This window comes from Solenopsis invicta, chromosome 1, assembly GCF_016802725.1.
Source record: "Solenopsis invicta isolate M01_SB chromosome 1, UNIL_Sinv_3.0, whole genome shotgun sequence".
Taxonomy (NCBI): Eukaryota; Metazoa; Arthropoda; class Insecta; order Hymenoptera; family Formicidae; genus Solenopsis; species Solenopsis invicta.
In genome coordinates, this window is record NC_052664.1 from 12,754,388 (window position 1) to 12,769,112 (window position 14,725).

General features: G+C 33.9%; 1 protein-coding gene across 25 annotated transcripts in view; it reads left to right on the top strand.

The window, feature by feature from the left end:
* Positions 1-14,725, top strand: part of LOC105193379 (CUGBP Elav-like family member 2) — a 688,840-nt gene that overhangs the window by 623,463 nt on the left and 50,652 nt on the right. Inside the window, exon 1 of one of the 25 annotated variants that reach the window (XM_026134926.2) lies at positions 4,969-6,437. The exons of the other annotated variants lie outside the window; for them this stretch is intronic. Within the exon in view, the coding sequence (XP_025990711.1) occupies positions 6,308-6,437 (130 nt within the window). The 5' untranslated portion in view covers positions 4,969-6,307. Of the gene's footprint in view, positions 1-4,968; positions 6,438-14,725 lie in introns of those variants that run through there. 25 annotated transcript variants of the gene reach the window in all.

A 14,725-nucleotide genomic window follows, 5' to 3' on the forward strand; every position in this document is an offset into this window, starting at 1 on the left:
TCCGATAATTCCTACAAAATTTCTGAATCGTCCGTTCTTGAACAGACGCATCTGATTAAATCAGATTTCTAAATTAATGCAATAAGACTTTTCTCACGTATTTGCTGAAGATATTTTGAGCATTTCTGTTTTTAAAATGTCGCTTTCAAATAAGACATGTAAATGGCGGTGTCATTCAATTTTTAGACTTGTTTTCACACACCATTTTTATACGTCTGTAGAAAACTATTAACCGTTACAATTTTAAAATGTAGATTCACGTTATTTTCAAATCTATCGATCATCAAATTGCTCGTGCGACGCGCTAATGGCTCTCTCGCAACGTTGCAATGTATATATATATATACTGTATACTGCCTTCATTTTGCGCATGATTTAGCTCGCGTTAGAATCACGATCGCGTTAGCAGTGATCAGATCGCGCGGTCGGACGATCGTACCGGATAATCAAAGTTGTCGCATCAAAGACCTTGATGGATTACGCGAGGCTCGCCGACGAATCATGCAACTCGATCGGTGGCGAACTGCAGCCGATCGGACGTGACCACGGTCGTTTGACGTGCATCACGTCGACGCATTCTCTGCGAATGGACGAATAATCGGCGCGTGCTCCCACGGCACGCTACCTCGAGTGCGCTCATTCGGCGATCCCGATCACGAACTCGTCATTTTCGTCGTTAGGCGAGACCTCGCGTTTCCGCGTCTAGTTGGCTCACGATTTCTATTGCGTACGCGTACGTGCGAAACGCACGCGTTGCTGTGCGTTGCGTAGCACACTCCTATTGTTTCGCGCACGCGAGCCGCGACGCGTTCGTCCGCCTTGTTGCGATGCACCACGACGGAATACCATAAATTTGCGATCGACTTCGACGAGGTTAAATTATCATTCATTTCAGAAACAGGAATGTATCGAAGGTCACGCGAAGTTTCGCTTCTCGATTAAATTTTCGAGTTCCAATATCGTTGGAAAAACTCGCTTAAGATTTACTATCAATTCCTATTTCAGAATCTTGAATATAATTAATGTAATACGCAAATAACTTACGTAATTTTATTTTGTTATACTAGCTTTCATTATTATTATGTTAATATTAACGGAAATTAATATAATATTAATATTACGCAAGATCGGGTAGTAACTAATTAAAAAGTTACAAGTTAATAATGAAGTTAAAAAGTTAATAACTTTTAACTTAGTTAAATTGAAGTGATTTAATTTTAACTTCAACTAATTATTTTTAAAACCCATAAATTTTAACTTATTAATTTTTATTCCTGAGTGAAAATTATCTATGTAAAAATAAAAATGATTAAAGAAACATATTTCTACGTAAAAAATAGTATTTCTTTGTTTCGTATAAACTTAATTTTTAAATAAAATATTAAATTTATTTGAGATTTATATTATAATTGTTTTGAGTAACTTTAAAATTTTTTTAAAAATTATGATTATTTAATTTATTGTAAATTATATTTTTCTAAATTAACTTTTAATTTAAATTAATTTGATCTTATCATAAATTTTAACTGAGTTAGTTTTTTGTTCATGTAACTTTCTGTATAACTAAATTAATTTTATGAGTCATTAACTTCAACTTAATGTAGTTAAAAAGGAATATTAACTTACTCAACCTTGATATTACGTAAATATTATATAACTCCTGCTGTGACAGAAAATAAAAATTAGAAATTTTTTTAATGTATATTTACTTACATCTTTGTGAACAAAAAAAGTTGAATAAACGCGCAATCATGGAATTAGATTGACAATTAAGTTTTTCTCTCCATATTCCTTATATTCTTTTGTATAACTCTGCGGTTATTGCATAGAAGATAGTCACACTGCGATCAGCTGGCTGGGTCTTTACTCATTTTGCTTGCCATTTATGAAGATCGCGTGCTGCTTTGGAAGTGAACGAAACGATGCATGAATTGTAACAAAGGGAGAGAGAGAGAGAGAGAGAGAGAGAGAGAGAGAGAGAGAAAGAGAGATAGAGTTCGCTTAATCATTATGAACAGATACCCGAATGAAACGTACAAAGCGGATATCCGGTGCGTTCCAAGGAAATTCCGAGTTATCAAGCGAGGTACGACTGCAATGCTACTATGTAGCTGTTGAGTGCTATCGAAATGGTATCAAATCGAATGCAAATCTAATATGGAAACTTAGCGATCAGTGACTTTAGTTGCATGTAGAACAGAGAGAAGTAAAATGACTATCAAACTGAGCTACCAGATAGATACAAAGCTACTATCAAAACGCTTAAATGAATATTAGATCAATATCACTGATGCAATGGTCACTAGACAATAGTGACCATCGCCGAAACGATGCTTTGATACTGAATCAAGATTCTGAATAGATAAAAAAATAGAACTCAAAGGAATTTAATACTGTTGTTTAAAACTGCTGTCAATCAAAGTCAGGGTAATTATCAAAACAGGAGTCACCAATGTTGTCATACTATTTTGTTTTCATGCAAAAATGTTTTAAACAAAAACCGAAAATAAAACTTTATAAACATGAATACAAACTAGAAAGTGTCTTCTGGATAGTATAGCAGTTTTTATAATACTGTTTCATATTTTGTAATAATTAATGTTTTTGCAACATAAAGAGCGTCTAAAAAATTGGACCCTAAAATATGTGCACAGTAGGCAGTAATAGCAGATTTTAGATACGGCCTTATAGAAAAGGAATTAATTATAAAATTGATAAACAAAGTAATAAAAAACCTGTTTTTAAGTATTAAACAAAGTTTATAAAATTAAAAAACTAGAATTAAATTTTTTCACTTTATACATCTTTTTTATATAGGGTTGAATAAGTTAATAAATTTTTTAAATTAAATTAACTTAAAGTTAATGATTAATAAAATTAATTTAGTTACATTAAAAGTTACATGAACAAAAACTAACTTAATTAAAAGTAAGGTTAAATTAATTACGTTAATTTTGAAAATCGTTATTTATCTTAAATTAAAAATTTGTACGTTTTGAAAGTTATATTACTCAAAACAATTATAACATTGATCATTGAATAAATCTAATATTTTATTGCAAATTAAGTTTACATGAAATAACAAAATATATTTTATGTGGAAATGTATTTTTTTTATATTTTTTTATATAAATAAATTTTTAATTTAGAAAGAAAGTTAAGAAATCAAAGTTTATGTATTTAAAAAATAATTAAAGTTAAAGTTAACAATTAAATTATTTAAAATTATATCACGTTAAATATTAACTTTTAACTTTATTATTTAATTTTTAATTTTTTAACTAGTTACTACTGCTACTCAACCCTGTTTCTATGGCACCTTATTAGTAAATCTGTCGCGTCCAACTTATTTTTTCTACTTTAAGGTATTAAAGCAAATGTGAAAAAATTCATGAAACATTCATCAACATTATAGTTAAAGATTTTGTAGTTATTCCCACGGAAAGGTGTACCGGTTTACACTGCACGATTTTATCCAAACCGCATTCCTATATAAGAAAAAAAATAAAAAATTGTATCCATTTTTAAAAATCGAAAAGAATTTTTTTAAATACTTTAATACATGTAGAATATTGTACCATAAAGCAAATTTTGGGATCGCAATGAGATCCTCTTGAAAACAAATATTTTTTCTCGAAAACTATTTTTATTTTATAGTTATTTGTTAAAAGTATATTATGTATGTAGTATTAAATAATTGACCAATAAAAAATTGATATTATTTAGTTTTTGGCTGACATTATAATTTTGTATTAGAAATAACATTCGTTTTTGAGAGGATCCTTACAATCCCAAAATTTGATTTATGGTACAATGTTCTACATGTATTGAAATATTTTTGAGAATTTTTCAGATTTTAAAAAATGGATATAATTTTTCATTTCTTTACTTAAAACTAAAAAATTAATTTTTTCAATACCATTGAATGTTTCTCACTAAAATTAACGTTTCTATCTGAAAGTCCGGGAAAAATCCTAAAAAGTAACCTATATAAAAATGTTTTAATCTTAGCTACAAATGTTAAAAACAGAAAAATTTCTTAAAACGTATCTTTGATGGATAGCACATACTTATTTTTTTAATCATCAATCATATACAATGTGTCCATTAACATGTTTTTATTATCATTTTAAAAATCCCAAGCTGTTTATTTTTAGGTGGACCCCTTTCACGTGAAATACCCCATATACAAAATAGTTTTAGGGAGTTACAAACATATAAAATGATCTAATGTTATTAATAATAAACTCCTTATCGTTTAAATTATGTAGTTTACAAAAGAATAACGTGCAAATTTTATATAGAAAAAACCTATGAACTATGGATTTTTATTTCTTTGATTACCTAAGTAGATCATGTTTTTATCAGTAGACATTAATACAGTGCAATGTTTAGTTTCCGAGAAGTAAAGGGAGTGCCGTTTTAGGAGGGTTACACCAGTATTGGCGACTTTCCTTTATTGACAATGAACAGGAAAGTCACTATGAAACGGGTAAACATCGAATGGACTGGTACGAACAAATATAAACCGAGCATTAAACGGGAATATCAATTAGAAACCGATGGATCAGGAATTACTGGTCATCGTTCGTAAACAAGTATAATCCGACTCGGGCGCACGGTAGTCCGACAGGTCCGGCGGTAGTCTGACAGAGATATATATACGTACATATGTACGTATGACGAGGGCAAGAGAGAAAGAAAGAAACAGGCGCACACTCTCGAAGCCACTGCCAGACGCGTGGGAGGCAGAAAGGGGACCGGCGGCGCGGCGGTAGAGCGCTCGTGCAACCGTACCGTAGTCACATACACGCAGAAGGAGGTGGTAGTGTGAGCTAGAATGAAAACACCACGAGGAGCTCCGAGGGAGTGTTCGCGGCGGATGGCGAGTAGGTAGGAGTCACGAGTGCACGCCGCGGTGGCGGTGAGGTGACGAGCGGGCGGCGGTGGCGGCGGCGGCGGCGGATGGCAGCGCGGGGCCGTCGGGGCCGAGCCTCGAGACTCGGCGGAGCGCCGCCGGTTCTCTCACTTGTTGAGCGCGCCGAGTCGGCGGCGACGTCGACGACGACGACGACGACGACGAGTCAGAGTCCACGGACCCGCCGTGGCGGAGACGACGCGGTCGCGCTCCTCGGTGCAACTCGGTTCCTCGTCTCTTCTTCATTTCTTCGCGCGGAAGTCGCGTCGGGATACGTCACGTCGATCGGGGTTGAATACGCGCGCGGCGCAGTCGATACGCAGCAGGGTGGTGCGAGAAGGTGGTGGGGAGCCCGCGTGCACACGCGGTGCAGCCACGTGTGACCGACGCGCGCATCGTTCGTGCAGTGCGCGACGATTCAACACGGGATCGACAACGCGCGCGCGGTGACGGTGTTAAACGTTGTTAATAATAAAGAAGCACGAGAGAGCGCGGAAGGAGCCTTCCGGGAAAGGCGGTGCAGCTATTTTCGAGTGCCAGCGAGAGATAGAGAGAATTTCCGCCCGGCCCCTGTCGCGCAACTGTCGGCGAACGTGTGCCCATCGCGATACAAGAGACCGTGTCATATCACAGTGATGGGTTATAGCTGCGCGAAGACGGCGCGATAGTCTTCATCGAACTGACGCGTCATATTCTGGTTTTTCTACGTAACTGTGCCGTGTTTAATGTGTCGTCGCTGTCGCTCAAATCGCGAGTGGAACCGTCTGTGATAGCGCAGCCCACCTGTTCCTATCGACGAAGATCATCGTGCTGGAGCTCGTTTAAAGCGGAATAAATGCAAAGCTCTCTCGTGATCTCGTGCCGCGAATGCTGAAATCACGCTGGGCCGGCCGGGTTGCATCATCTGTGTAGCGCCTGTGCCATTGTTATGCTCGGTTATTGTTATCTCGACTGTCGCGTATATATCGGGATTGCATAACTGCCGGATGACAGCCGGTTACATAATGATCCAGCGGTGATCGGAAGGAGTAATTGTCGAAGGCAGACGCGGCAAGGAGACGAGCACGTGTTGCGTGGGACACTTTGTGGTTTCGCATTCGCATCCCGCGATTAGATCCAGGGTTTCCATGCCGACAGATGCAGCTGCGTCCCCGCCTGTTCTTTCGCGTCGCAAAGACGAGTTGAATCTTGCTGTTGGTCGAACTCACCGCGCGATTATATCGTGTAAGAAAAGTCGCGAGATCTAGGGCAAGGAAGACTCGATGATTGTGACATGACGACGGCAGTTTGAAATTCGGAGAGCGAAGCGGTGAACATCGGCGAAGTGAAAATTTTGAGGAGGACGAAGACACCGAAGAGTGTGTTTGCGTGGTGTGTATGTGATACACGATGGCGATGAAAAGCCAGAAACACCGGCATAGCACCGGTACCAGCATCGGCTCCCCTAAATCTCATTATCCTGCTATCAGCCAGGCTTATTGGGCGCCACAGCCGCAAACCGCACCTTACTCCATTCCAGGTTACTGACTTATCAATTCTAGATAACACGTAAAACTTTGTGAATGATTGTTCTTTGCGATTAGTCGCGGAAGTAACTGCTCGAGTTCGACAGTCGCTCGTTTGTCACCTGCCCCTGAGGTCAAAGGCCTGTATTTAATATTTTGTTCCTTAAATATCCAATGCATTTATCAGCTTTTCAACTCGTAGTAATGTTATTTCTGCGACGTTCATATTTGGTAAATGAGTTTCAGCTCGTATTTGGCTCGTAGAGTTTCAAATTTAATTAATTATGATTTCTGTTTACGAAGCACAACATGACGACGTATTAGACTTTAGAAAGAGAAAGATACTTTTAGCGTACAATAATAAACCACAGTAACACAAAATATTAATAAACTTAATAATTATATAATGTTAAAATAAACATAATAGAGGAGAAGGTGATATCATGAGTAGTGTAGATATTACGCCATTATTTCTTCGTTATTAAATGACGAATTCTAATAATTATTAATGGAATCATATGTTTAGTAGCTTGCCGTTAACATGCCGACACACAATAGACCATATTTGTGATAAAGCAGTTTTAGTTTCGAAACTTTTTCAAGGTACATTTAATTACACATATTTCCTCATTCTTTTTAAACTTAAGCCTATTACGCGAGCACAAGAATATATATACACTCGAGTATTTTTTTTGTTATTTATTTGGCTTTTTATTTGGCTGACACATTTCGAGTTATACAGTATTATGCAATATTATGCAACATTAAACAATAGCATAAAATTTTATTAATACGATCATTTAAACGTACTAATAATTTAATTAGCGTTCAAGATTTTCATATCGAAATATTTCTTCGATAAATCGATTGTCACTTTGCTGGGCAGCATTCAAAAACATTAAGAGATGTTAAGAGATTTTCATTCTTGTTGTTTAATATTAAACATGGATAAAATGATATCTTGAATGTTTCTGACAAATTTTAAGCTATAGAAAATTAAAAGCATATAATTTTGTAACTGTAAAATACTGTAGTTTTTTTTAAACAAAATTTTTTAAATTTATTTTTGCAGTAACCATATTAGCATCCTGTTTCTTTTTCCACTCGTTATGCAGTGTTATCACATTTTTATCGATCACACCCTAAGTAATAAATATTTCATAACTTTGAGCCTAGAATCTATTAAATGATACTTTGATAAATATAATCGTTAAATTTCAATATTAAATAATGATTATTAATAAAGTTATTGCATAAAATGTAAATATATGGTCATAATACCATCTTCTTCTTTATATTTATATAAATAAATTTAAAACTACAAACAATTTAATTTGATTTCCAAATAAACGTTCATACTTATTGTATCAGACGTTACATAAGTAATTATCAAGTATTGACAATTAGAACTAATTAATTAGAAAGCGATAATAAAAATGAGTCATGCGTAAATGAATGCGGTTCTACTCTTGTAGACAACTTTTCAACCTACGATTAGATAAAAAGGATGTGTCACTGTCTCGAAAATTAGTCATAAAATATCAGAGATATTCTAAAACTAGATAAATTTCTTTATTTATTTATTTTTTTTAAGAAAAATTGATGTTAGACTAGAGAAATAGTCATTTATCTCACAGTCATTATAAGATATGTTTATAAAAAAAAGTATGGAGATTATTATGCACTATCTGTATATTCTATAGTAATTTTTGCATTTATCGAAATTAATTATATAAAATCGTGATTTTTATGTAGATAATATATTAGTGTTTAAAATATTTTTCTGAAATTATAATTTGAAAATCTATTTAAAATTATAAATAAAGGAGAGGATATGACAGAGAATACAATAAACTGTTAATATACTTATACATATAATTAAAAGGTACGCGTCAATTATATAAACTGGAGCTTTGTACATCTGGTAATCCGTGCCAAAATTCTCGAACATGATCACGTGTTACAAATTTGTTTATAAACTAACCGGTATAGACACGTGATTATATTGCATAATATGTGATTATTATTTGCTTGCCTAATCTCGAATAGTGAATAACAATCTAGTTAAAAGGATCATGCGAAATAATCATGTAGAGAAATATTGGCAGAAATTCATCGTGAAAGAGGCTGTGAAACATTGGCAAAAGCAAAAGCTTTTTACCTTATCTTTGTATTCAAATTATATTTAAATCGAAGTACCGTCGTGCTTCCATGAATAGGAAGATATAAAGCAAAATACGTTTATCTTCTTGCATAATATATCTGCCTTATTCTGAAATGGAAAGTTTCTGAATATATATTATGTGTCTCTTGTAAAGAGAACTGCTTACCGTCAGCTACCTTTATTATCGCTTAGATTATCTACTTTTTTTTTTGGGTCTGGTGATATGTCGTTATTGTATAGTGATTTACATGGTACAAGAAAAGAGATATACATTTACGTCTAGATCCTAAATGAATTTTAAATTGAAAGTAGATAGGTTTTTATAGATAAAATTTAGAACGTGTAGAGGATAAATGATAGTATGGCACCCATTTACATTCTATTCAATAACTGTGTTAATAATTAATATTGAAATTTAATGATTATATTCATCAAAATGTTTTTTTTTTTTTAAATTCTAGACTCAAAGTTATGAAATATTTATTACTTAGGACGTGATTTATAAAAATATGACGACGCTGCAATTAGTCGAAGAGGAACATGGGTGATATATGGATATCACAGAAATAAATTAAAAAGTTTGTTTTATTAAAAAAAATACAATATTTTGTTACAGAATTGTATATTTTTAATTTTTTGTGATTTAGGAGTTCTCTACGTACAGAAACAACAGAGATATCATTTTATCCTTCTTTAACATTGAACAATAAGGATAAAACGATATCTTTAATGTTTCTGAACGTCCCGTAGAGTGACAGTGACTATCAAGATTTTCACAATGAAGAATTATTTCATTATGAAAATCTTGACAGTGCCCGTATTACCAGTACGCTTCTATGCTCACATTAACAAAATTTCACGTTATTGTTTAACTTTGCATAACTCGAAATGTGTACAGTTGAATAAAAAGTTAAATAAATAATAAAAACTCGGATGTACTTAAATTCGTGTGATAATGCGCTCAAATTTAAAAATAATGAAGTATGTGTAATTAAATGTTAAAATGTATCTTGAAAAAGTTTCAAAATGCTCACAAGTAAAACTCTCAAAAGTCTTATAACAATTGTTAACTATTACGTATTGGTCTATTAGCGCCACTACATAACGACAGGTTAACAAATTCTATAAGCTATTACTAGTAATTCTTCCGAATAACGGAAATAATACGTGTGTTCATCGTGTCTACGTACGTCCATAAATATTACCTTCTCTATCTAATTTGTGCACCTCAAGTATCTAGATTAGCGATTTATCTCTAACTAATGTTTTCACTATCGTGTCAGTATCGTGATAAAATAGTTACGATAACAGGTATGCAAACATATTTAGCATAAGCAACATCTCATGGTGTTCGTGCGAAAGTTGATGCATATTTAATACAGAGCCATATGCCAAGTGCGAGAATGCAATAATCGTTTATCTTGAGTCGCTTCCCTCTTCGATAATAATTATCTGCACAAAGCGGCAATAACCGCTTTCATTCGCGATGTAATTTGTTCGAAATGTACTTGCGAAAAATCAATTTATCGGTTCGAAAACGGGTAGGCTCGGAAGGTGACACTGGTCCGTCAAAGTGACGTTATGAATAGTCAGAGGCGACTCGCGACTCGTCGAGGAGAATGAATAAGTACGTACGTACTTGCATAAATATACATGACCGCGTTGCGTGTACCGCTTGAGCCATCACTATTAATAAAATAAAGGTATACCCCGACTGCATTGGACGTGTACGTGTCAGTGCGCCGCCAGTCAATATCCGCGTCTCCCGAGACGTCCGAAGGGATCCTCTCTCGAAGAAGACTATTTTTGGATGATCGTAAATGGCAACATTCATCGCTGACATTTGAACCCTTTAATGCTCCTATCCATACGTAGCGCATATATATATATATTTTTTTTTACACGAACTAATCGTTCAAATTATGAATAAAATAAATTTAAAAAGAAGCTATCTTTTTCTTTTCTCTGTTTTAAACAAATAATTATTGATCATCGTTACAAAAGAAAGCTAAACATTATATAGTATTTATTTGATCAGTTTTGAATTTTTTAAGTTTTAAAATTTTGAGACAAAGTTTTCTAGAAAATACGAAAAACGAAAATACGAAATATGATTAATAGCAAAAAATTTGCAATTAAAAAATTTTTTACATTTTTAATTGTTAAACAACATAGTTACATAATCATAGGGATATTAACGTCTGCAACAATAGCGTAGGTTTGGCAAGAGCGAAAGTGTGTTTATAACACACCCATAAAACACAGTCATTGCAAAGCGGTTGTATTACTAATCACGTCGCGGCTAAAACGAGGTTACTCATTCCGTAAATTTCGCGCGCATAATATGATCAGAAGGTCACGTTCATCAGACTTGATCGACTGCATATGCATAACTCGCTGCTTATGTTTAACCTAATTATCGAAATAATACGCATTATTTCAAAACTCGAAGATATTTCGATATAGATAAGTACAATTCATAATTCTGCGATTTGACACGATTGTGTGATGCTTGAATTCGCGACTATTCGTGATCTTATGGATACAGCTCGTTGGCGCCCAAAATAGTTTCTAAATTTTATAACGATGTTCAATTTGGCAAACTATACGCTGACATACATATACCTTTATCTTTGATATACCTTTAATAAATACTTGACATCAAATTATATGTATTTTAGCTTGTTCTTTATATTAGTTTGAAGCGCTATACACTTTCTACATTTCTGACAATAAGCAATAGGTATCTTAACTTATTCTATTTGTCAATTATTCAGCTTTTTCAAACTATAATTTCTGCTTCAGTTACGTATATTTGCCAATGTGTTGACAAGTCAAAGAATAAACTTGTAAAAATGGGATTTGCACGATTTTGAGATTGGTTAGGCACTTCTTGGATTATTCGAATTCATAAATCACGCGTAATGATTTTAACGTCAAGCATAGCGTGCGCCGCGAGGAACGAGCATTTTATTCTTGCAGTTTCCATTTCTCGCAGCATTGAGCCACGTGAGCGTTCTCGTCAGACACGTTTACTCGACAATAGATTTTGCACGAGCAGAAGCGCTTTACGACTTGCCCGGTGCGATGAAGATAATTTACGGTGATTTGTCGACACGTTACTCGTGCGCTATCGTCTAAGGAATTTACGCTGCTTCCACACACATCGCGATATATGAGCACGAAAAATGGCACGTAAAAGTTTAATCATTCGCTTTCAAGCACGTCGTGTAACCCACTTGCCATTTTTTGACGTTCGGCCTCGACAGTATCTACGATTCCCATTTGCGAGACATTGCTATTCTCTATAATGGAATATAATTGTGCACGTAATGTATGCACGAGATAAGAGTCGTAGAACTTTGTAACGTTTTTTTCATAAACTATCTTGCAAAAAATTGAAGTCGTGTTTGTTGTATTAACACAAAAAGAAAAGAACGGATAATACTTCGGTTTTGTAATGACTTGACCGCCTTTTCAAGAAATAATATTTCCTTTCCTTTCTTTGATTTTCAATTCGACACCATTGTCCTAATTCTTAAGCATTGATATTACGAACATGCAAGCATCCTCGAAACAGTTGCAAATTATAATAATGTCCTGTAATACCGCTCAGCTAGTCAAAGGGCTAGGAAATTGAAATCGCATGAAGTTTTGTGTACAACGTAAAACAGAATGTAATATATCGTGACTCGACGACTCCTATACAGTAATGAATCCTTCACTTCAATTTCTACTATATTAATACGTTTTGCATTTCTTGTAACATAAAGCATGAGTGTGCAAACGTTGCAAAAATTTACTATTATTTCGAAAACAAGTACAAATGCAATTGGAAATGGATAAAAATCTAGTGTGCTTCAAAGAGAAGAAATACTTTCATGTGTAGCTCATCTTCATAAATCTGTTAAAGTTAGTTTAGCAGTATTTAATTGATAGTAAAAGAAATAAGTAGACGATTTATTGTTTAACTCTCATAAAGTAAAACTTGTAGATTTCTTGCAATTGGGCAATTAGGAATGGTCTCACCGAATGCAGAACAAGGAACTAAATTAAAGTGGAGGAAATAATTATGTATATTGAGATGTGATTGAATTTCGCCGAAGATGGCCTGAAGGAGACTGAAACGTACGAATTAAAAACAAAAATAATAATTAGCTCATATAAATATCAAAAATAAAAATAGAGAAGTAAGGACACAATAACGAGCAAATAATGTTGGTAACGATTTGAATAATATTGATATGTATTCGGAAATCCATTGTAACGATAAACGAACGTTTTAAACTTTACAGTCTTCTTCAGCGCAACAATTAATATTTAAATAAATTAATTAGTAAAAGATTAAGATTGCACGAATTTACAGTAAAATCGTTATAACAAGCTCGTTGGTCTTTGTCAATATGTGTAACATAGTGACAGTCGATGTGAAAAAATAACAATAAATACGAATAAATAATCGAACGGAATATGTATAGGCAATGATAAAAAATGTCGTAAAGTAAAAGATAGTCCTGATGTACAACAAAACAAAGCATAATCTTTCATTTTTATGTTTTTTAATAAATCAATATAATAATTCAAAAATTCAAAATTGTTAAAAAATTTATGCAAAAAGTATCTGCGTTAATGATTCTCATTTGTCGTTGTACAATTAAGAGTAGTATAATTAAAATTTTTGAAGTTTTCGAGGGTTTCCGTTAGTTAACTATTGTCTTTAGTTTAGTAGCTTTATGTCATACATTTACCACTTTATTCGCGAATAGTTAAAATAGAAACGAACAATCAGATGTGATAAAGTAGCTTTGCTACGCATAAGACAAGGTAAAATGTTAAATGCAATCTCCCTATCGATTATTGACAGTTTCATGAAGATAAAAAAAGTGCTCGACCTCATTGTTCGACTAACACGAATTCGTTGCTATCAATATGTCAAACAGTATACGAACGATTTTGCGTACGTTTGTCGATACATATAGCCAAATGCAAATAGATCATCTGTGCCACTAAAATTTCAATGATTCGCATTGAACTAATGATCCTTTTATTTTTTGCGCTACCCGTGTCGTTCTTTGCTTCGCGTGTACAGAAAGTCGCGTAAGAAACAATACTCCGCTACGTATAAGTATTCTTATCGTATGTCCGTCACACATTCGCAAGGTAAAAATATTTAACGTATTTCACAAGGTACTAATCAAAATGCGGCGGGCACATCCGTTATCCAAATAAGCTCGTATAGTGTGTGACGACGTGACTTTTCCAAACGATTCACTGCTACTTCGTGTATGCTTCATTCGTCTTGCTCTCTTAGTTTCGCCATTTTGAAATTCTGATTGACACTCGAGAGAATGTCTCTGTTATTTACCAAGTATCTTTTGGCACCGTCTGTATAGGTGTCAAAAGTAAAGTCAAGAATTGCATCATTATGGTCCATTTACAAGCCTAGCTTTAGTATTTAATATTTATTTGCCAGATATTTTCCACCAAGAAATTCCAACATTCTTTTATCAGAAAAATAATAAGGCATTATGATAGATCGAATTGCTTATAATTGAAAAATCATATTATACTTAAAATATATATTAAATTTTGATATTTAGGTTAAATTTCGCTACTTCGACGAAATAAAATAGTAGATTCACGTGACTAAATCAGATTTCCTCTTCATCAATATCGCGAGTACCTCATCTAATGTAAGCATACACGTCTCACAATAACAAACTCCACGTTGAAAAATGATAGCGTTGTGTACGTCAACGCAAGCGATATCGGGTTGCAGCAACGTGAGTATCTTCAACTAATAAAACTCAATAGGCATGGCTTTCATGCCACGCAGTTCTTTTGATGAGAAAGTTATTGGTAAGATGATATAACAATAAAAAAAAAATAAAATAATAATTAAACCGCAAAGAAAGAAGTTGAAAGCGTTATGAAGATGGCTAATATAGAAAATTTAGTAATTACACAATAAAAACCGCTTTGTTAAATATTTATTAAAGAAAAATTTACTAAAAAAAAGTTTATATTTTTAAAATTTATAAGCGATAGGAAGCATGACAGTTTTGGGGCTCTATATAAAGTTTCGCGACGTTCGATCTTGATAAAGATCAAATTGAAACGCTAGCAATGTCGTGGCTC